At 45.1% G+C, this 23,575-nt stretch overlaps 1 protein-coding gene across 2 annotated transcripts in view; it reads right to left on the bottom strand.

Moving 5' to 3' along the window:
* Positions 1-23,575, bottom strand: part of LOC119187743 (Hig-anchoring scaffold protein) — a 632,807-nt gene that overhangs the window by 224,730 nt on the left and 384,502 nt on the right. For both annotated transcript variants that reach the window (XM_075878863.1, XM_075878864.1), the window contains exons 5-6: positions 21,998-22,177; positions 3,595-3,786 (exon numbers count right to left, since the gene is read on the bottom strand). In XM_075878863.1, coding sequence (XP_075734978.1) covers positions 3,595-3,786; positions 21,998-22,177 — 372 coding nt within the window. The remainder of the gene's footprint in view (positions 1-3,594; positions 3,787-21,997; positions 22,178-23,575) is intronic.

Below are 23,575 nucleotides of genomic sequence, written 5' to 3'. Positions count from 1 at the left end.
ATCAAGCCTTGCTTGGGTGGTTGTACTCAAAAAACGAAGTTTTTTTATAATACTTCTTAGTTTTCACTCACTACCTAAACACATGTGCACCACACATTTACAAACAAGAAACAGCACCTATACAAGAGAGCTCGAATGTGAAGCTTTTCTCAACACACCATCGCTCGTATCATCTAGAACTTCTGGCCTGACTGAAATAGAATTTGCACCAACAGTACGAAGGATGAAACCTGCTACATCACCATACTGTACAACGATGCTTTGAGTCCCCAAGCACTCGGCGCTGTGAACGTCTTCACACATAACACCAGGCGTGCGCGACAAGACAGCGCCCGTGGAATAAGAGGCAGCCATTAAGATACCAGTGTGGGAGTATGCATTAGGACATACACCTTTGATTGATTATTTGATTAATTAATTATTCGATTTATATGTGCGGTTCATTGTCCTGAAATCACCATATGAATATGAGAGACGCCGTAGTGGAGGATTCCGGAAATTTCGACCACCTGGGGTTCTTTAACGAGCACATAAATCTGAGCACACGGGCGTACAGCGTTTTCGCTATCATCAGAAATGCAGCCGCCGCAGCCGGGATTCGATCCCGCGAATTGTGGGTTAGCAATTAAGCACCTTAGCAACTAGACCACCACGGCGGTGCTTTGAGGCATACACTCGGCGACCCAACTTGGTAAAAATAAGCTCATTAAAGAAAGACACATACATAGTGTATTTGTCGCGAAACTCGCTAAAGTTTCTCATTGCTGAGCTTGTGGACAAATCAGGCTTGATCACAAATGCGACTGCTGCTTAACATAGACTGACAAAAGCTGATTGCGTCAATTTTGTACGCACTTCTGAAGCCGTCCCTTCTTTACCGTACGTTTTTTTCTTCTGTCCAAGTTTGTCTTCCATAAACACACCAGTGTTTTTTCATGGGTGTGTGAAGCGTAAAATATTTGAACAACTGCACTCCTAAAAGGCGCACAAGTTCTGCTTCCCTCTAACACAAGTGGTACATCATATGTTCGAACGATGAAGGAGCATGTTTACGGTAATGAAACCTTGTGGCATTGCCAAAGTTCGTGCTCGTCACAGGCCATGTGACGTGGGTTTTATTCCGTCTGACCTAACGAAAATTCTCATGGATCTCACTTTCATTAGATAGGTAAGAAAAATGGTTATGCACACATATAGTGTCAGGGAAACGTCTGTGTAAGACAGATATAAAGCTATGATAGCGATAAAAATAAACGCGCCTTTCATCGAACGGACGAGTTCTTCGCATTGGTCGCGAGCCACAGTAAGTTGCTCGGCGGCTGAAGCAACTTCACAATGCACAGCGAATGTTCTAATGATGCTACCGCGGAACCACTACTCGCTACACGCAATGCTGACGTTGGCGCAGCACCAACGTATACGGGAACACAACGTACGAAGTCGTAGACAGCACGCCAAGTGTAAGCATGTTTGCAGCCGAGAAATATAGAACGCCGTGGAGCCACGCTCGGTCATGCCGAAGTGCCCATAATAACGTAGAACTTGTTGGTGGGTCTCGAGCTCAAGGTTAAGTAAAATCATACTTGGAAGCTCTTTGTTCGGGTCCGTGCTCATGGCGGGTAATCACTGTGAGTTCGGGGACGCTTTACCATATACACGTAAGGTGGAAGCATGAATTGCCACCGTATACACATCCTGCAAATCTTATGCACACAATGCCAGACTTTAGGGCAAGTTGTTTCTTGCCTACGAGGACGTCTAAATATAAACGATGTTTGAAAAAAACATCTATTTGGTGTATCTGACATAGATGTAGTTATAAGGAGTGTCAAAAAATAGTAATTGCTCCGAAGGCACTTCACAGCTCTTATTTTGACTTGACGAATAGAAATGGTAATAAAAAGGAAGCTGTCCAAAACGCTCTCTCTGTTTCACTTTCTCTCCGCAGCACATACATGCTGTCCCATATAACTGTGGTTGTTGCTACTTACCAGAAGTGCCTCATTATTCTACGCTAGCCACACGAGGTGGAGAGTGCGAAGCGAGTGAGCTACATAGTATTAAGAGACATAGGTTGGCATATCAGACTCCCGTGCATTTCGAATTGGAGATTATTATAAATGTTGGCAAATTATTACGCATGTTTTATTTTTTTGCTTTCATTACCAAAGCAACTTTTGAATAGTGAGTGCTACAACTTTCCACTGTCAAGAGCAAAGCCTCAAATAGGCAAACCACACATTTTCCTGAAACATCAAACTGTGACGCATACAATAAAATTCTGTTCCTCACTGCATTTTGTTTTCGTTCACTCAAGAAATATTTTCTCTAATAAATACCTGGTTAGTTCTTGATGCGCCTCACATTGTTCTTCTCCCAGAGTAATCATTGCTGGATACCCTCGTTTCAGCAGATTTCTTCTCCCACTGTTGTCTGTGTATAGCTCGTATCTTGTTTTGTTCATTATATTGTGAATAATGTCACCATTTTTTTGCTACTTTGGTGTTCCCTGGACCGAATTTACTTTTGGGGTGTTCTATCACTCTAATTTACTTTCTGCTTGATAAAGAGAATAACATTATTAAAATAAAAAATTCTTGAAAAAGGAAATTGATGAACATTTTTTTTTATTAATTCACTTTTGACGAGCCCACTAAACAGCACTGCTTTCTTTTGTTTTAAAAAAGAAAGCCCTGAGAAGTGCTGCAACATGCAAAAAATCTGTATTGAAATACTCTGCCTTTTTCCAACTATGTACATGGCTCAAATATATCAAGCCTATACGTGATTCAAGTAGCTATATGAACCTAAGGTGTCCCACTGTGTCATATGCCAAAGTGGTGGATCGAATTCATGATACTGACTTTGATCGACTCAATAAATATGAGAGATAACAGACAATGGACCGACTCGATACTCTCAGGCAGTATGCGAGAAATTTTCGGTCTGCTGCCCACTCGTAATATGTAAACGTGCTACGTGATGCCACCAGAAATAAATAATGTTGTCCAGTTGCCTTAATGGCAACAGGGGGCGCTTACAGACGTTCCTATAACTAAGTGCACATATATCTAGAAAGTGGGTGGGGGGGGGGGGGGGACATTACTGTAGCTAAGTGGTAGAGCATTGGACGTGTTATTCGAAGGTCGCAGGTTTCGATACTGCCGGGGGCATGTTATCTCTTCGTCCACTTTTCTTTCTTCAAATTTATAATACAATTACTTCTAATAATATTCCACACAATTTCCTCGGCATCATTGCCAGTTAGCTTTTATTAATATTGTGTCAACGAGCTAATGAATTTACAAGACTTTGAATGAGAAGCTGGAAAGGCAAGGCCGGCTGATCACTTAGAGTGTTGCATTCATTGGTCACACAAACGGATCACATAGGCCATACAGACACACATACATGAAGTGAAAGTAGTTAAAAAAGTTTTACCAGGGCTTCTGAGACCTTAGAAACGCCAGCAGTGATTGTTTAGCACGTAACGCGCGTTTGTCTTGCTATAGCTCCAAGTGTGAGTCGGCAACCAAGCGTGCCTGCTGCCGTTACTTAATAGAGGGCCCGTCCAAGCTCAATTTGTGTACTCACGGTCGCACTTAAGGTCCGGGCCGAACCACTGGGCTGAGCCATTGTAGAAGATACATTTGGCCACATCGAAACCCTTGGCGTCATATCCTGGGAAGCAGGTGTAGCGCACCGTCGAGTTGATGACGAAGTCCCGGGCGCTGTCGCTCGCATTGGTGCGCGAATGTGGTACACCTGGCGGGCTGCTGCACGACGCTGTGGGCACAAAAAGAATCCAGGGAAGAAGCTTAGTGTTCAGAACAGAGAGCTGAGCAAATTGGTATGTATACATTTAAAAAGAGACAGGGTGTGCAAACACATGCAGACACAAGAAAGATGTCAAGACACCACAAACGCTTAGCTTAGTGTACATGCTTTCGTAGAACCACTGCTCTCATCGTTACCCTCCTCCTTTGTCTTCGAAATGGAGAATATAGTGTAGAAAAAAATTGATAACAAGGGCGATTACACCGCAAAGGAGCAACGAGAGCGAGCATGTCTGCTTATAAACAGCTTTTGTCAAAGCCGCACGTTTTTCTGCGATCGTCCGGAACTTGTATAGGCCTGCCAATTGAAAACGGGCCGAGAGAATCCAATGGGAAAAAGCATGGTAATTTTTTTTTGTAAAAATAGCATTTCTTTCTAGCTAGCTGACTTCACTGATAGTACGATAGACTTTATGAATTGTTGGCATTATTTAACGAGCTTTTTAGCCGAACGCACTTCCTTTTTCAGTATAGGGTTCCGGGGACTGTTGCGGCAACAGCTTTGCACATTCTCACACGGTGGATATTTAACGAGGCTGCACTGCGCACCACCGTGCATATGTAGTCGAGGTAGCTTTTATCATTTGGTTCTTTTCTTGGTAGTGTATTTTTTTACTTACTAGCATGAACTTACAAACGGAGCCCTTGAGCGCCCTCTTTTACCTATACCAGCACAAAAACATGCTGCTGGCGGTTACCACCAAAATTCACTGCTGTCGGTTTGGTAATGCTGGTTCAAATATTGTCTGTTACGATACTGGCTTAGTTCTCCTCGTCAAGCATGTACATTGTGAAAGCTCACCGCATGCTTCCCATAACATTTATTCCCAAGGTCTTCAGTAAGCTCAGTGGCTCTGTGTCTTCAGTAAGCTCAGCAGGGGCTATGGTTATTCCCGCGAGGCACATCACAAATAAATTCATGACATCGCATTTGACGTCGTCGACAGCTGCAGAACTCACCGCCATACGTGCATCTCTTGAGTTTATAGTTGGAGAACCTTCGGGAAATAGGTCTATCTTCTCAGACTCGAAGGCAGCTCTTCAATGTTTCATGTCACCCTTTCGCCATAGACCTAATGAACAGTTAGTAGCTGAAATAAGGTTTCTTCATCCCCAAGCAATCGAGAAACAGCACAGCATAGTGTATGAGTGGATACCAGGTCATTGCGGTATATATGGCAATGACCGCGCAGATGAGGCCGCTAGATCTGCACACGACGGTGCTTAATACACAGCCATCCCGTTCTTAAGAACCGACGCAGCTACAAGACATTGTTCGCTTGCACGTGATCTCATGCTCGTTCAGTGGAACTCGACATAATTTACAAACGCACGTCTGCATAACTTGGATCCCGATCTGCAGCTTCGTCTTCCCTCAGGAATATCCCGAGCTGAGGAGACTCTTCTATTCCACTTGTGGCTTCGAGTGGCCTTCACGAACGTATACTCCTACATCAATAGAATGTCCAGCTCTTCTACACGCACTTACTGCAGCTGCAAAGAAACCATCGCGCACCATCTATGTGAGTGCACCCATTTCAACGCGCAAACACAAAAACTGACTGCAGCTTTGGATAGACTGGATGACCGGCCTTTGTCAGAACACAGGATTCTGGGTCATTGGCCGAGCCCATCTTCAGTCCAGAAGGCTTTGAAAGCTTTACTACGCTTTTTGCGGACAATTGGCTTCAGAGACAGACTTTAGTGTCTTATACTCTTTGATGTAGCCTTTGCTTTGTCGCTATTTTTTGTAACTTCTCTCTCTCTCTTCGCAACATTTCTTTCTACCACCTTTTATTCCCCTCACCCCTTTCTCCAGCCCAGGGTAGCCAGCCTTTCTAAGAACTGGCTAACCTCACTGTCCTTCTGCCTAAATTTTCCTCCTCCTCCCCTCCTCCTCCTCCTCCTCCTCTTCCTCCAAGGTACATAGGATGTACCGAATTTCTTTAATTGATCAGAGACAGCTGTCTGCCAAAGCCGCTGTGAATAAAGACACACTACTATCACGCTACAGAAGTGCAAATATAGAACCTTTGTGGCTCACGTACCCGCCATGCGCTTTCATGCGTACATCTCTGCGCTTTTGGTTGTTTCGCAAATACTGGGCGAAGAGAAGTCTGCTGCTCGAAGCGTGCACTCCACAGACTGAGCGCAGCTTACTCAGGTAGATTCAATAAAACGCAAAATCACCCCCTAGTAGGCGTGGAGAATCATAGTTGAAGTAGGCTGAACTGTCTTTTCAATGATTTGTCGGATGAGCTGCCGCAGCTGAAGGGGCTCAAAATATTCACTCACTATATAATAGATATTTATGAATCGAGAGGTAGAGCCTATCCTCACATGAAATGCTACCAATTCAGGAATATATACAGACTACAAAGCCACATGAACCTAGTGCAAACGAAAATTCAGAGTTCGCGACACGCAGCCGCGACATGCAAAAGCCAAAATTGAGACTGTTACGCTTATACTGCACCAATTTTGTAGTACTTCTATTAGAGGTAAGTCTTTAAGTAAAATACTGCGGTGAGACTAGAGTTCACAAGAAAGAAAGTAATACACCTTAAATTACAGTTCACGCTGGAATGCTTATGGTGAATAATAGTGAAAAGGTAATTGTTGCATTTCACTACGATATAAAAGATGACAGTGAAAAGTCCTTTTGGTAGGATACGCATTGCGCGTAATTGCTGATGCGAGATCTGAAATATCCCAGGTAACGCTTTGCAGACGGCTCAAAGAGCCAGACTGTCGTGGTCTTTCGCTCCAGGCATGCAATTTTATTGCATTCCTCGAGATGTAGGAATTCTCACCCAAATCACGTCGACGGGAAAGAGTGAGTGAAAATTCCTCCGAACAAGGAATGTGCTCATTTGCAACAGCCAGTGCCCAAATGTAAAACACCCAATAACATTTCTTCTTTAAATTTCATTTTGTTATTGCGACAGCAATTACATGGACACTCTCGACATGTTTTCGCCCTCACTGTGTTGTTCCGTATAAAGTTCAAATCGCTACCTCCGTGTCGCATGTACTGCGTGCGAGTGGAAGTGCGCGAGCCCGAGCAACAAACGCTCATCTAACGTAGAGGAAACGCGCCTGCCGTCTTTAGTAGCGCGACGGAGGAGCGGCTGCATGGCTGCACACTTGGCTCAGCCGGTCGTGGTCCCGCGTGCTCCTCTTTGCAGTGATTGGCAGGTGATCTACACTTATGTAGTACGCGCCGCTTGGTTTGCGAATAAGTGATGCAAAACACGAAGGTGGCTTCGCTCAGTGCAGCGGTCGTGTTTCTTTGAAACGGCCTTCCTTTAAGTAACGCCAGATGGGATGCTAGAGGAACTGGCTCTTAGCCCTTATCCGTACAGTATTTGGATTTGTTGCTATCGCATTCATTGTTTTGGCTTTGCGACAAAACTGTGACTTCTTTAGCAGCCAAGCTGCTTAAGCTGTCGGCAACTTGTACCTCTACCCCCACCACCCTCCTTTCGTGTAAAGAACTATCATCATCAGAAACTGGCGATCTTTCATTGATTTACTTTACAGTGATAACTGAAATATTCCTCAGGTGGGTATGTGCCGCGAGAATCGAATAATACCCCCTTACCGTGTACAGCAGCTGCGATTGTCAAATGAATATGATGGCGTGACCATGATATGTACATAAAAAAATAGAAAGAGGTAGATAAATAAAGAGGTAGAAAGAAAGAAAAACAAAAAAGATAGAAAATTACGCAATGGGAAGAAATTTCTAGAGAGGGAATAACACTGAAACAAAGGAATAGAATGAAATAGATACGAGATATAAAGAGAAAAAGTAAACAAGAAATGAAGAGGAACAACAAAGGCTATCTGGCTGCGTGATGCATTAAGGCTTTGCATCGATAGTGTGAAGCTGCCAAAATATTTAAACGATTTACGCTGCTATTGTTAAGTCATTACCAACTCGGGTCAAGTTAAACTTCTATGATATGTCACAATTTTAGAGCAAATATTTACAAATAAACCACAAGAACACTCATAAATAACCGAGATGGCTGCGACTATGCAGTGCAATAGGCACCTGAATGGTGTGAAAGTTGCAAGACATTGCAATAGTTTCCAAGGCTTCATTTTCTCTTAGTGTGCCTGAATTGAGCCCAAGCCTAGACACTTTTATTAATGTCACTATGAAAATATACGACAAAAATCAACGCTTTATTTTAGCCAACCATTTGTCAAGCGTCTCTTCGCCCAATTTTTTATAAATTTGATGAATATTAAAAAAAAATAAAACACATATTTACAATGAACTAATTCGCCTTCTAAGTGTAGCGGTAGCAAAAATACAGCTACTCGTAATGAAGAGATAGGCGACTAAAGATATCACTAGCGTTTTGTTATATAAAAAAAGGATATATTATCAAGATAACGCAAGCGCTTTCATTGCTACGTCTAGAATGTGGAAACTGCCCACCTGCTTGGACCTAAGGGTCTGCAGTATGCAATAATTAAATAAATAAATAAATACATCCACATACCTAAAAAATCTAGAACAAAAAGCGAGCATTGAACATCTAGATGTAACGAATATTTCAACAGAACAAAACAGAATTAACAGAACAAAAGAGCAGCCGCTTCGACGTCATCTTCCTCGGAGTGGGTGCTGCCTACGCTCATAACTTCGTCGTCCTCTGTCTTCTTGCCCGGCCTTTAGCCGTGACATTAGCCTTCCATTCGAGAAAGCATCGTCCCGATGCTTCATGATCAAACTGGTTTGTACTCGTTGGAAACGCATGAGTTCATTCGGAGAAAATAAGGTTTCATCTGGACAACGTGCACAACTTCTGAAGCATGCCTTCGACGCCTTAAGGAATGTGCATTATGAGTAACAACCTCATAATTATTGTCACTAGGACGGCGTACAACTTTATGGGGCCCGAAGTACCGTCTTAATCGTTTTTCTGAGAGGCCACGGTGCAGAATAGGAGTCCATACCCAAACTTTTTCTCCTGGCTCGTATGAAACTGGTCGGTGACGAAGGCTGTACCGTCTTGAATCATAGTCCTGCTGGCGACTAATACGTAGGCGTGCAAGTTGTCGGGCTTCTTCGGCAAGCTGGGTGATATAATCAGCATCCTTCTCGACGTTTTTGCACTCGTGTGGCAGCATAGCATCCAGCATAGTCGTGACTTCACGACCATGAAGAAGGCGGAATGACGTTGTTTTTGTTGTTTCTTGATGGGCCGTGTTATAGGCGAACGTTACATACGGCAAGATCTCGTCCTAGTTTTTATGCTCCACATCGACGTACATGCAGAGCATATCCTCAAGTGTCTTGTTGAGACGCTCCGTAAGAGCATTCGCTTGCCGAGATACGCCGTTGTTCGCCGGTGCGATGTGCCACTAAGTCTTAAAACCGTCTATGATAGTTCGGCTGCGAATGCAGTTCCCCTGTCAGTTATTACCACTGACGGAGCGCCATGCCTCAGAACCACATTCTCCACGAAAAATCAGGCTGCTTCACTTGCCGTGCCCCTCTCCAGAGCTTTGGTTATGGCGTAACGAGTGAAGTAGTCGGTGGCTACTATAATTCATCTTCGACCTGCCGATGAGGTGGAAAATGGGCCCAGAAGATCCATTCTTACTTGAGCGAATGGAGTAACAGGCACGTCAATAAGATGGAGGAGGCCTGCTGGTTTGACGGGGGGGGACTTTTCTGCGCTGGCAATCAAGGCACGTCCAAACATAGTGTTGAACGGTCGCCGTCAGTTTTGGCCAATAGTATTTCTGCCTCACTCTGCACAGCGTACGCGCGTAACTCAAGTGGCCGGATGTTGGTTCATCGTGGCATGCCTGTAATACTTCACTCCGTAGAGATGTTGGCACGACGAGTAAGTAGTCGTTTCCGTTTTACGTGAAGTTCATCTTATACAAGACGTCATTGCGCAAGCAAAATGATGAAGGCCCTCTCGCAAACAGTCTAGGTACAGTTAAAGTCTGACCCTCCAAAAAACAAAATATGGGTCCTAGTTCCGGGTCATCTCATTGCAGCTGCGCGATAGTAGCCGTGTTTACAACTCCGACAAAGGCTGTATCGTCATCTGCTGCCATTACAGGTTCGTATGGCGCGCGAGAAAGGCAATCGCCGTCTGAATGTCGCTTCCCCGATCTGTAGAGAACCGTGAGGTCAAATTTTTAAAGCTTCAGGCTCCAGCGCGCCAACCTAAAGAGTCTTAAATTTGTCAGCCAGCAGAAAGAGTGATGGTCGCTGACAAGATTAAAAGGACGACCATACAGATATGGGCGGAATTTCATAACGGCCCACCCTACCGCAAGGTACTCTTTTTTCGTGGTGTTATAATTTTCTTCTGCACGTGAAAGAGTTCTGCTTGCGTAAGCAGTTACTCGTTCAGCGCCTTCTTGCCACTACACGAGTACAGCTCCAAAGCCGAAATTGCTAGCGTCGGTGTGCACTGTTGTCGGGGTGTCATCACCAAAGTGTGCGAGGACTGGTGGGTTCTGAAGGTGTTGCCGCAGCTCGTCGGATGATTTTTGCTGTTCTTCATTCCACACGAATGCGACGTCTTCTCTTGCAAGGCGGGTCAAAATCGAGGGAATGCGCGAGAAATTTTTAATGAAGCATCCGTAGTACGCACACAGGCCTAAAAACCATCTGACCACCTTTTTGTCAGTTGGCGCTGGAAAATTCGTAACGCCAGCTATTTTTTTTTCAGGATCAGGCCGCACACCTTCACTGATGACAAGATGCCCCAGGAACACAATCTCTTCGAAGCCGAAGTGGCATTTTTTCTGGCTTAAGTGTTAGTCCAGCGGAACAGGTAGTTTGAAATACTGAGTGCAGTCGCGTAACGTGTTCGTCGAATGTGGCAGAAAATACGATGACGTCATCTAAATACACTAAGCACGTCTGCCCCTTGAGGCCTGATAGTACGGTATCCATTAGCCGCTGAAACGTTGCCGGCGCTGAGCACAAGCCAAATGGAAGTACCTTAAATTCAAAAAGGCCATCAGGTGTCACGAAAGCTGTTTTCTCTCGGTCTCTTTCATCGACTTCTATCTGCCCATACACACTCCTTAGATCCATCGACGAGATATAACGCACATGCCGTAGTCGATCGAGTGAATCGTCGATACGCGGAAGTGGGTAGACGTCTTTTTTTTTGTCACCTGATTTAGCTTGCGGTAATCCACGCAGAAACGTAAGGTGCCGTCTTTTTCCTTCCCTAATAAAACCGGCGAAGCCCAAGGGCTTTTCGACGGCTGAATAACGTAATTTTCAAGCATCTGTCGTACCAGGTTTTCAATAGCTTCACGTTCCCGTGGAGCTACCCGGTACGGGATTTGCCTGAAGGGTCTGGTCATGTCGTCTGTTATAATTCGATGTTTCGTGTGTGGCGTTGGATGGACCCTGGACGTTGAAGAGAAACAATCTTCAAACTGGTTAATAAGCTGCAGGATATACTTTGCTTTTGTGCCGGCAGCAAACTTGGGCCAATATCAACAGATAGAGGTACGGGGGGCAGATCAGTTGAATTATTTTTCTCAAGAGTTAGCCAGTCTGTCATCTCGGCGAGCTCTTCAATGTATGCGACAGCCATGTCCCTCGTCAGATGTCGGTGTTCGGAGCTGAAGTTCGTCACAAGGACGTGCGTGTGTGCGAATTTTATGCTCACGACGCCTCTTGCGATAGATAAACCATGGCTGAATAGCAGTGTTGGAATTTGCTCGGTGATGTTTTCAGAATTGCTCGACGTGTCCAATGTCACAGCCACGAGTGCACTAGACTGCGGCGGGATGGTCACGTCGTCGTCGAAGACGCGCAAAGGTTTACGTCGCTGGTCTGTAGAAGGCCCATCCGAAACTTAACCTGGGGTCATCCAAAACATAGGCGATCTCTCAGGAATGTTGATAACGGCTCTGTAATCACGCAGGAGCTCTATGCCCAAAATTAGATCTTTCCAGCACTCCGATAAAATTACAAAAGTAACGACGAAATCTAAACTACCAATATTAGTTCGAGCGGTACATTTGCCCATCGGCGTCACTAATTGACCCCCTGCGTCTCTTATGTGCGGGCCCGTGCATATTGTTCTGACTTTCTTTAGGCAGTCGGCGAGTTTACGGCTGATAATAGTGAAGTCCGTGCCAGTATCTACCAGCGCTGTTACTGGGCGTCCGTTGATACAAATGTCTAGATTAGCGCTTACGATTTCGGTTGATGTCGGTGGCGTCGTATCGTCCTTAGTATCGTTCGTCGTACGATCCGTGGTATCATCCGTCGTATGGCGTCGTATTGAAGATGTTGGGGGTGTGATAGCATCTCGATGGGCGGCAACCTTCCCCCCAAAGGTCGCTGCTGTTAGTTTCCCCGACGAGAGCTAGGGAATCTGCCCCGGGCCACCTCGACGTAACTGCGCTGCTGCGGTGAGGTAGGTGCAGGTGAAGGAGAGTCGGGTCGACGATACGGCACATCAGGATGCTGTGCTTGCGGGCCTGCACTGTTGTCACGGCAGTTATCGAAATAAGCGTGAGGGGAGGTTTGTACAAAGTTCTTATGTCTATGGTCACGGTATGGGCAAATGCGGAAAACGTGGCCAGCTTCTCCGATGTGGAAGCAAAGCGGTCGATGGTCGATGGTGCACCAGAAGTCCGTCTTACGAATGAATGGTCGACTGTTGGGCATTCTTTGCGACCAAGATGCAGATGTCGGTGGAGTGTACATCGACGACGTTTGCATAGGTACGTTAAACTGTGGATACGGAAGCGGCAGATTGGAAGCTGGGGTCCACGGCTCGTTGTAAGACGCTTGGCTGACGTCGCGAGAAGCCAGTGGTGTCGAGTTGTACGTAACTGGAGTGGGATGACGGACGGCTGGTGCGTAGCTTACAGATTGCTGGTCTGAAAATGATTTGGGCAACGAAAATGCCTGGCGGAGTTCTTGCCGCACAACTTCTTCAACGCAAACCACGGTATTTTCTTGCGTAGTCACAAGAAGGTTTCGGATCTCCTCACGAAGGACCTCACGAATGAGCTCACGCAGAGAACACTCCCTGCTGGCAGTCGAAGCAGAGAGGCTGGGAGATGTGTTGTTCGGTTCGTTGTGGTATCGGCGCCGTTGCTGCAGTGCTCGCTCGATTGTTGTAGCCTCTTTGATAAATTCCGCTACGCTTGTTGGCGGGTTGCATAGGAGAGTGGTAAACAGCTCTTCTTTGACGTCCCTCATCAGATGTCGCAGTTTTTTACCTTCATGAATCTCGGGGTCAGCCCGCCCAAATAGGCGGGTCATGTCCTCCGCAAAAATGGCAACGCTCTCGTTCAATTTTTGTATGCGTGCCTCGATGAGCTGCAGAGCAGAATTCCGGCAGTCGGTGTTTGCGAATGTCCCGAGAATTCGCTGCCGAAAGTCATCGCACGAAGACAGCGTTGACTCGTGGTTCTCGTACCACGCACGAGCACTGTCTGCCAAAGCAAAGTAGACGCGCGATAGCTTTTGTTCAGTGGGCCAGCGGTTAGTCTTGGCGACTCGCTCATACTGGGCTAATCAGTCCTCAACGTCTTCATAGACCTCACCGTGAAATGTCTCGGGAATTTGAGGCTGCTCAACAGCAAGCTGTAAAGACCTTCCAGTAGCCATTTCTCCAGGCATGGTGTGTTGCTGGAGAAGTTCACGAGGGTTGCCTCAGGACTAAGGCCTCGCTATCGGCGACTGTCGCGGTGGAGAGGAGCATCCACTGCAGGAACGGGTTGCGGTGGTGAACTCGAAGTTCTAGGGCACGGAGGTGTCCCAAGCATCAGTTGGAGAAGTCCAGCACCTCCACCAATGTCGCGACATGAAAAGAACAGAATACAGGACGACGGTGCGACCAGCAAAAACAAGGTCTGTATGAACAGAACAAAAGAGCAGCCGCTTCGACGTCGTCTTCCTCGGAGCAACCGTAAGTGCTGTCGACGCTCATCACTTCGTCGTCCTCTGTCTTCTTGCCCGGCCTTTAGCCGTGACAATATATATGAGAAGGAAAAGTTTTTACCTAAAGGCTCGTTTTTTCCGTATTTCGACACAATGGTAATGAGATATAACAGACAATAATGCCAAGAAAAGTATAGGGGAAGTTAGTAGACCAATTTTAATGTAAATGTGAAGAAAGAAAAGTGGCTGAAAAGATAACTTGCCGTGTGCAGGAACCGAAACTGCGACCTTCGAATAATGCGTTCGATGCTCTACCACTGAGCTAGCATGGAGGCCCCGCCACTTTCTTGAATATATATATATATATATATATATATATATATATATATATATATATATATATATATATATATATATATATATATGTATATATATACATATACTCCACATACCTTTCGTGCATTAAAGCACGGAGAGTTGCTTCAGCACAGGTGACATCTCTATTTTTTTCCAAATTCCTGGCACAATAAGATGCAATGTGAGTCAAATAAGGCACACGAAGGCATCGATGACTAAGTCACCATGATGAAGCCTGAGGGAAGTTTGTCGTTGTACTTGACAACAGTTTTAGCCAACGATGCTTGGCATCTGTCTGAATGCAGTGCGGCAAGGTGATGACTGGGAGCATGGGGGAAATGTCTGACGTGCATCCTCATGACTTGGACCGCTATATGAGTGTGCATTGAATGGACATGAGCAATCACAATAGTTGCCTCATTTTACGTACATCTGGACAAACTAAGGCACACTCTGAGGGTTTGAACTTGGACTCCCTGCAGAAACCTATTTGTTTTGAAAGTATTGCTTAGCACAAGCAGCCTATATATAAAAAAACTGAAAAACAGCACTTTGTAGAGTTTCAGCATCGCGTCTACTGACATCCCCGAAGTCTTTCATGCCAAGAACTTTCACAGCTGAGAAATTGTCGTCAAACGCTGCTTCATGTAGGGCATGTGCGGGTCCAGCAGAAGCTCCTGCCAATGATTACGCCAACAAACTTGTGAGTTTCACAGTAATAAATGGACAACCAGTTGATTGAGATAACATGAGGCGCCATTCGTTTTAGAATGAAGGCCACTAGTGTATATTTTTCAGGTAATATGCTCAGGGATTGTTTGTACAAATAGCTCGCTGTCAAAGTTTTTGCTCTTTGGAGCCGCGCGCGTACCTGACGACGACACAAATGTCGTCTGTGTGTATTGAGGAGGGAGAGGAAATAAATCAGCGGAAGTAAAGGGACGTTAGCCAGTTTTTAGATCAGCTTGATGGTAGTTGGCAATCATTCACTTAGGCCAACAAGTGCGAGATTGAATAGCGCCGGGCTGAAGACTCCATCATGAGGGATGCCCCTGGATGTATATTGGACCATCGTCTGTTGACACAAAGAATGAATTTGCAGCCAGATACCTTCCAATACACAAAAAAAGCTTGGCCACCGAGGGCAGCAGCCGAAAGAGCATCGAGAACGGCCTCATCTGAAATGTTATAATAAGCGCCTTTAACATCAAGGAACAATTCACAATTCCGCAGGTGGTTGCTTACGGGACTTTTCGTGTGGAACATGTGAAACGAGGTGAACTACGTTGTTCATGAAAAAACGGCCACGTTGAAAAACGGTCATTAAGTTCGGATAGATCTTGCAGTGCTAAGGATATCACTCCAAGAATCATGCGTAGCATGGCCTTTCCTACACAGCTGGCCAGTGCTATTGGACGATACGAGGCAAGCTCGAGTGGAGACTTACCCTTCTTCAAGAGGGGCACCAAATGGCTTATTTTCTAGTCGTCAGGGACATTGCAATGCTGCCATAAAGAGTTCTAAAGGCGCAACAAGTCTCCTTGCACATTCTTCGAGGTTGCGCAACGCTTGGTATGTGATACCATCGTGCCAAGGCGAGGTGGAACACCTGCAGAGAACTAGTACTTCCTGGAGCTCCTTCATCGTAAAAAGAAGATCCACGTGGCTGTCACGAGAATGGGGGATGCCACTTACGACTAGGGACGAGTCTGGACAAGTTGGACATCCATGCACAAAAATAATCTGCGACATCGACGTCTGGCCGCCCTTGAAAAAGCGTGAGCACTTAGAATAGAAACCGCTGTTCCGGAAGGCGACGCAAACCTTGTACCGTTTTCCAAATGTGAGAAAGTGGCTCGCGGGGTTCTAGTGTCCGACAAAAAGTTGTCGAACGTTCCAACGCTAATCTTTCAATGCGACGCTTAATCTTCTTTTGCACCCTCGTGGCTGCCCTGAGGTCGTGGATTGATTTCGTGCGCCGATACCGACACTCCATCAGGCGTCGAAGTGCTCGAAGTCGCTCCAACTTTCTGTCAAAATTGTTTCGCGTGGTAGAGGTCATCATCAACGTTCGAGAGGCGTTTTTCATTATGCTGCTAGTTGTTTCTTCCAACCCAGATCATAGGTCCTCGCTGCAAGCCTCTTCCACGTCTGATTTGAAGGTGGTTCAATCAATTGTTTGAATGGTCTTCTGTGTAAAAACGGGCCTCAGTTGTTAAGGTAGATGGAATGTAAGCGAACGTATAACCCTATCGGAAAAGCTACCATATACTGGAAACCATTATGGTAATAGTGTACAGTGGTCGGTGGCACGTTGTACGCTAGATGGCATAGTGGAAAGAGGGCGGAGAGTGTGAGCAAAACAGTGGATATAGTGGTAGGACACTGGGCTCATTATCGTGCGTATACTTGAAAGCAGCGAGGGAATGGTAGGTGAGAAAAATGACCATGCACTATACAGGATAAGCTACGCAAAACCACCATGGCGGCAAGGACGTCACATTCGACAGTATCGGAAGTGAACTTCTTTTAGGCCCTGAGGCTGTGACCACTAGCGTCACCACTGTAGTCTTGCGACATTTTTTTTCTTGACATGGCGCCGTGCTGCCACAACGTGGCCTTGGCGTGGTGATTGTGTTCCTGCTGAAGCAGATAATTTTTTTGCATGCCGTTATTGTGATTTATGATGCGGTAATGGACTTAGGCGAAACTTCTTGAATGAATATGACGTGCGGTATGTGAAAACTGAGTGAGCAGAAGCCACCAGTTGCCCCGTTACGGTATTCTAGTGGCTAAGGTACTCGGGTGTTTACCCGCAGGTCGCAGGATCGAATCCCGGCGGCGGTGGCTGAATTTCTAATGGAGGCGGAAATGTTGTAGGCCCGTGTGCTTAGATCTGGGTGCATGTTAAAGAACCCCAGGTGGTAGAAATTTCTGGAGCCCTCCACTACGGCGTCTCTCCTAATCATATGGTGGTTAAAGGACGTTGAACCCCACAAATCAATCAGAGGCCGCCAGTTCCCCAAGTACGACTCCTGTGTTGCTGATAAACGTAGTTAGTCTTAGCATGCACCATCTTCTAATGCTTCGGCACACCGTCGTTAACAGCGCCGGGTTAGCTTCTGACAACGCGTCCTGGGGCATGAAGAATCGACGTGACAGTTCGTGCACGTCGGAAACTCACCACGTTGCCTCCAGATCGAGGAATGCCTGCAAAAAGAGTTGTCAGCCAATGACGACTCCTCCCGTCACTCTAACACTGGCGGACGTCACAAGTGTAAGCCACGAGCATGTTTTATTTGTTTATTTTTGGTAAAGGTAGGTGGCTGTGAGTGTTACTGTGTCAGTGATATTGCATTATTCTCATAGGCCTGCGCAGAATTTCCCTTCAGGGGGGGGAGGGGTGCCTTCTCCTGTCTACTCGACCATCATTATTGTTGCTGTATGGCAAATATTGTTGCGTTTTTTTTTTGTCCCGGCCACCGGCTGCCCCACAGACAAACCACGAACAAGCTTTCTATACTCCTCCTCGTTTCCCTGGCGGCGTATTCTCCCCCGTGTCACCTCTTTCCACATGCTGCCAGCCGGTGACTAGCCGTCTTCTTTTGGTCAAAAATCCTGCTCGTTTTCGCCAAACTTTATCGCCAAGATGGTGCCGCATTACGCAGATATTTAGCAAACATCATTGAATTTGGTATAACTAAATTAAAAGAAATTTCGGGGGCTGGGAACCTGTGGGGCTCGATTAGTTGCATTGGCCGATATTTGCTTAGTGCTTATTCAGTGCCATTTGGTGAGGCATTATCGAACTCCTTACGCTATCACCTCTGAGCACTTTTATGTTTTTTTTTGTTTCAGAACCAACAAGAATTTGGTCAGAAGCCACATCTGAAAGATAAGAATGTGTTCCAGATGGGCTTCGACGGAAGGCGAGGGTGAAGGGGGAGGGTGCTAGTAACGTGATCTTACCGGCTGTGTAGCTCCACTGGCTGGCTTCCGGCATCGTGCTCTGTGAATTTGTTTTGCCACGGCATTGTGTGTAAGTTTAGGCTGTGGTTCTGTTATGTTTTTTTTTGCTCGGTTCGGGCTAGCGGATCGTGTGTTTATAATGTAAATGGAAGGTTATTTTCCTACATAAGTAACGGTGATTTTAACGACATTTAGTTCAAAAGCTGCCTTCAAGTAAAGCTGCCTGCTTGTTGCGAGGGCTACTGGCAATTCCAACACAATTTCGTTTACGGCGACTTGAGAAACAAATAAAGAATACCACAATAACAGCCGGTAAAAGTTGACCAGCTCAAGTGATTTGTAGTAAGATTGTACTGTGTCATGGAAGACACGTTTAAACTACGCGAAGACAAAACAATAGAACATAGGAACACACGCATGAAGCGCTGAATATAAACACACTGATTGCTTCTTGTGTGTGTCTATTTCCATGTTCTATTGTGTTGTTCTCACCCAGATTAAGCGTGCGTGCCGTATCTATAAACCAACTAGCCCAACAATCTGCTTCACCTACAACAAGCACCCCCTATGTGTACTTCGTTGCGCAAAAGTAGCAGTGTATGTATGACTCATCAATATGCTGAGTAACTAAAAATTACATTTCTACATTGTAATTATAATTTTTATTGTCTTTTAAGTGGCTTGGAGAAATGATTCTCTTTGTTAATCACTTCAACCGGTGCCACCGAAGGACTACCGTCATGCAGAGATGAAGGATTTCTGCTAAAGTTTTCTGCAAAAGCTGTTTGTATTGGCAAAGGAGTAAGCACATCAAGAAATGTATAAAAGTGAATAATGTATTCCCCGAGTGAGGTTGTTTGTTGTTTGATGCAATTACTATATATTGCCTGTGTGGCTTCAAAACACAAGTCGAAAATTTGTTTTCTGTGCTTAACTTCCCTCATGTGTATTCACTGCCCGTTGCCCATCCGCCAACCTGATCCATCATCGACTCTACGGCAACACCCGCTATCAAGTATCCGCTATCGAGTATCCACCCACAAAATAATTCACTAATATGGTGGATGGTGGTTTCAAATATGCCCACCATTTGACTTTTTTATATGCTTTCCTTTGTGCACAGCAACCCTCTGTAAACTATATACTTTTTTCAATTTTCAAGATCCGTTACTATGGAGATGACGCAGTACTAACTTAGCCAAGGCATTCAGTGAAATTTCATCTATTGAAGTCAATAGATAAATAAATAAAAAAGCTCATAGCTTGGTTTGGAATGCTTTGACACTTTGATAAATATGAGTGCACGGAATTTACAAACGACTACTTCTGAGCCTGGCACAATGGAACGATTACGTTTCAATACTATCTAGTTTTGTGCTTCCACAGTTGTTCCGAGTAACGTTACAACCATGTGCTTACCGGCACCAACCGGTCATAAATGGTGGTCACTGAAAAGAATTCAAAAGATAAAGAAATTAAAGACATAAGGCACGAATGCAATTGAGAGAAGAAAATTTTAAGATTATATCTGCCTATAGAATAAAGCAGCCTTTCAGTGAAAGCGCTCTAAATGTGGTTGCCACAAAAGATGTGTACCATTGAACGGTATAACAATATCAGTCTTTTTCAATGAGGTTACAGGAGACTGTCGAGCTTCTTCAGTGGCTTGCGCGCTCGATGTTATCTTTCGTTTATCTTCACAAACGCAGATAGATTTTATTGGAGAATTGACACAACTTGCTCTTTGAACATGATGCTTCATGGGCTACCTGTACTGATTACATTCATAAAAGTTTAGGAGGCTGTAATTGCAGCTCCTCCTAAACAATTGAGTCATCTGGGTCGGACTGCAGACAACACTCTTTTATTTTTCAATTATCAGAACAGAGTTGTCCGTCTTGTGACGCTGTCCTTAGTCGAAAACCAAGCACGCGTAGTTGCAACGAATGGAAGGACAGGTTTTGTCATTAAAATTTTAGTGTGCATATGCGTTAATTTGGATTACTTAAAACAGACAAAAATACCCCCCCCCCCGCTATCATATAACTGGATCTGTGTATACGAAGCGGTCTTAGCAGCAGCGCAAGGACCATGGTATTCGAGAGGACCATTCTTTAATTGAACCCTACCGTAATTCAATTACATACCTTGACACAGTAATAAATGCCGCAGGCTACTGAATCTTCACACGGAGACATTATATATTTAAAAACAATTACTTCAATAAAAGGCATAATTCGAAAAGAAATTCCCGCTTTCTTTGTGTATGAACATAGCGTAAAAAAAGGAGCGAGCCTAATTTAATCGATAGCTGCCCTTGTGTTGTTCAAACAAGGCTTGTTCAGGCCCAAGAAAAGTGGTTACAGGGTTACAGCTAAATATTTGCCCTTGTTGAAGCCAAATATTTGGCCCGGAAGCAATTTCAGGCTGAGGACAAACACCAATATAGCTTATTTTAGTTTCTCATCGGTAAACATGTCTCAGTGCAGTGTCGTTCTGTCAGTACCCAGGTCTTTGGTTAGCGCGCAGTAAATATTCATATTTATATACCACAGATTCAGGAGTTGGCTCAGGTTTTACTCTGATCTACAGCTTTAGACGAAACACAAGCGTGGCGTCAATATTATTCTCGCTATTCGTATACCAGTAAAACACACCAATATTCTCATGAAAGGACAACAAGATCAGTTTGAATGTAATTAGCCACCATAATCATCAGCTTATCTTCAAGGGCCCCGTCCGATATTTTTTAACACTCTTCAAGTAAACAAGCGCATCGTGTTCAGAATACCGCGATGATCACCGATGCCACTTGTAACAGCGCTATACGAGCCGTGGGCGCTTCACAAGTTTCAAGAAACAATGCCTTCTTTTCTCCGGGCCTTTATGACATTTATGGGGACGTACTCGAGGTCGACATGTTGCATCAGTAATGCTGTTGAGAATCGATACTACGGTGTGTCTAACAAGAACCAAGGAGTTACAATTAGTTTGCAGCAGCTGCCCATGCTACTTGCTGTTCTTCGTCATTCAGCCCGCGAGTGTGCGCTTGAGAATTTGAAACTATGGCGCGTATCACAACTGCTGAATCGCTACGTATACTAACACAGGGTTCATACCGACATGGGCTGGTACGGCAACAGCAGCAGGCGGCTGAAGAAGTTGCGAGGTTGGAGTATCGGTAACCGGAAGAGTGTGTCGGCGATCACGACTGTCACGTGAGAATGTGAGGGGCACCCGGCGAAGAGGGTAAAGCGGCTTAGGCAGAGGAGACCAGCTGATTAACGGAGGAAAAGAAACAGCTAAACAATCGCAGTGTATTGATAATTAAGTGCATGTAAGCAAGCTATTGCGGCAGCGTTCCGAAAAATTCTCATGGCACGTGTTCACTGTAGACTACTTATGTACATCTACAACACCACACCTGAATTTCGATCTCTGGGTGGTTTAGGGGCCCTTTAATATGAAAAAGCTTGCAGGCCCACAAACGCCTCCTCTTTGTTCTTTCATTTTCACAGCCACATGAGTTAACTTTATGTCATCATCTGCGTTTTATGCTTGCGTGTCTGCGTGTGTACGTGCTGCGCGCGAGGTTGACGCATGTGGGGCGCGTTCATTATTCGAGAGAGTCGGTGTGAATTTTGGTGCGTTCGACTTTAATGCAGCAGAAATTGAGCTCTTGTTTTCCCATTAGATTTTATTGAAAGCTCAAGAGAAAGGAAAACCTGTCGAACTTCGGACACATTGAATCCCCGTTGACGGGGACAATGCGTATTCCGCGCCAACGACGTTATACTATATCCCATTTAGCTAGTGCCGGTTCCACTGAAGGGACTGCTAATTACAGCTACAACGAATTAATATGTATATCAAATAGTCACAGGTTTTGTGCGTATTTCCAATTACAATGGGTATGCATGCCACTCACGTTGTTTCTTGCACTCGGGCGCTCGGCCACTCCAGCCACCGTCGCCCTGGCACATGCGCTCCTTGGGGCCGGACATCCAGAAGTTGTCGGCGCACTCGTAGTACACACGTGCCCCGAAGTAGTCGCCACTCACCCGGAACTGGCCGTTCTCCAGTGGCTCCAACTCGTCGCAGTTTAAATCTGCGAAATTCGTGTGTAAGCACAGAAAGGACTGTTAGTCCTCGAGTGCAGCAATTCTACTCAGCTTCCGCCATAATCACCGATGCCGCTCACAACAACGTCCGGAGAAATAGTTAATTAGTGCCACCCTTCACCACCAACAAAGGCTTTGGAAAAATAAAAGCAAAAGCTCGGAAAAATAGTTTGCGTTCATTGCTCTGCGATCGCTTTACTTACGCTACTCGCATGCTGAAGAACATGCCACTGCTTTCATCATTTGCCTAATAAATAAAAAAAAGACTCTTTAAAGCCACGTACTGTGATAACAACGCTCAAGCATAATGAAATAAATATGGATGTCGGACTATTTAGAAATGACACGTTCATGGTCGGTTTTTGTTTTGGAAGCGTGCATTTACTCTCGTTTAGTGGAGCCATGAAGCTAATTTATTATCATTTTGCCCATATCTACAAATTACTAATTAGCTATAATGAATTAGCAATAATAATTAAAAAGGTAGTTATATCTGATATTACTCAATTAGTTTAATAAATGATACACAAGGAAGTTTTATTTTGTTCCCCCTGCTGCCTACCCATGTCAAGCCAAAGCTGCCGCTGCGCCTTTCTTTGCCACCTTTAGCGTGTACTATATATACGTAAAGACTGCCGTCGCTGAAACATCTCATATTGTGGCTTAGCTGAAGATATCGCCTAACACAGCTATATATGAGGACTTTCGGCAACTTCACTCGAACGTCAGTGTATTCAAAGGTGGTATCACGATAGGGATGCCATAGATGCCGTATATAGCTTTGGCGTAGCCAGAAAGAAAAGGGGCCGCCCCCGATTCCCCTCCACCCCGAAATTTTTAATTCTGCATGAACAATCGTGAAGTTGGTTGATCTTCGTGAAAAATTTCTTGCTACGTTCCTCCTATATACGGTAATATGATTTTGTAAGTAACAAGTGATCAGTCACAATTAAGGCCTATGTTGTTCCTCGTCAGTATATGTCGGCAGTATACATGATTTGGTGTACACGCCACACTGTAAAAAGCGCACGAACAACAACGGAGCACATTACGCATCAGTTCACCCAGGAAAATTAATCCCATATATGCGTTACGGAAACAATAAAAGTGTGCTGATAATAAAAAAGGCTGGGAAGTTGACCATGACTAAGCCGTATCAGATAGCCAATTCACGCAGTAAGACAAGGCAGCGTGCCTGAAGGTCGTTCTAATCATCTTCGCTTTTAGTGGAAAAAAGAATGTTTTGGGAGATCTATGGCGCAGCTTTTCTTTGAAGAACCTATGAACGCTGCTCCCGGACGGTCAAGCGGAACATGTAACCAGGAGCAGATTAGAGGTAGAAACACCAAAATAAAAAAGTTCTGGCAACTTCGGACTGGTGCCAA

Source organism: Rhipicephalus microplus, chromosome X (genome assembly GCF_043290135.1).
Source record: "Rhipicephalus microplus isolate Deutch F79 chromosome X, USDA_Rmic, whole genome shotgun sequence".
In the NCBI taxonomy this organism is placed as follows: domain Eukaryota; kingdom Metazoa; phylum Arthropoda; class Arachnida; order Ixodida; family Ixodidae; genus Rhipicephalus; species Rhipicephalus microplus.
Note: the sequence above shows the minus strand (reverse complement) of the source record. Positions and strands in the feature narration are given on the sequence as shown.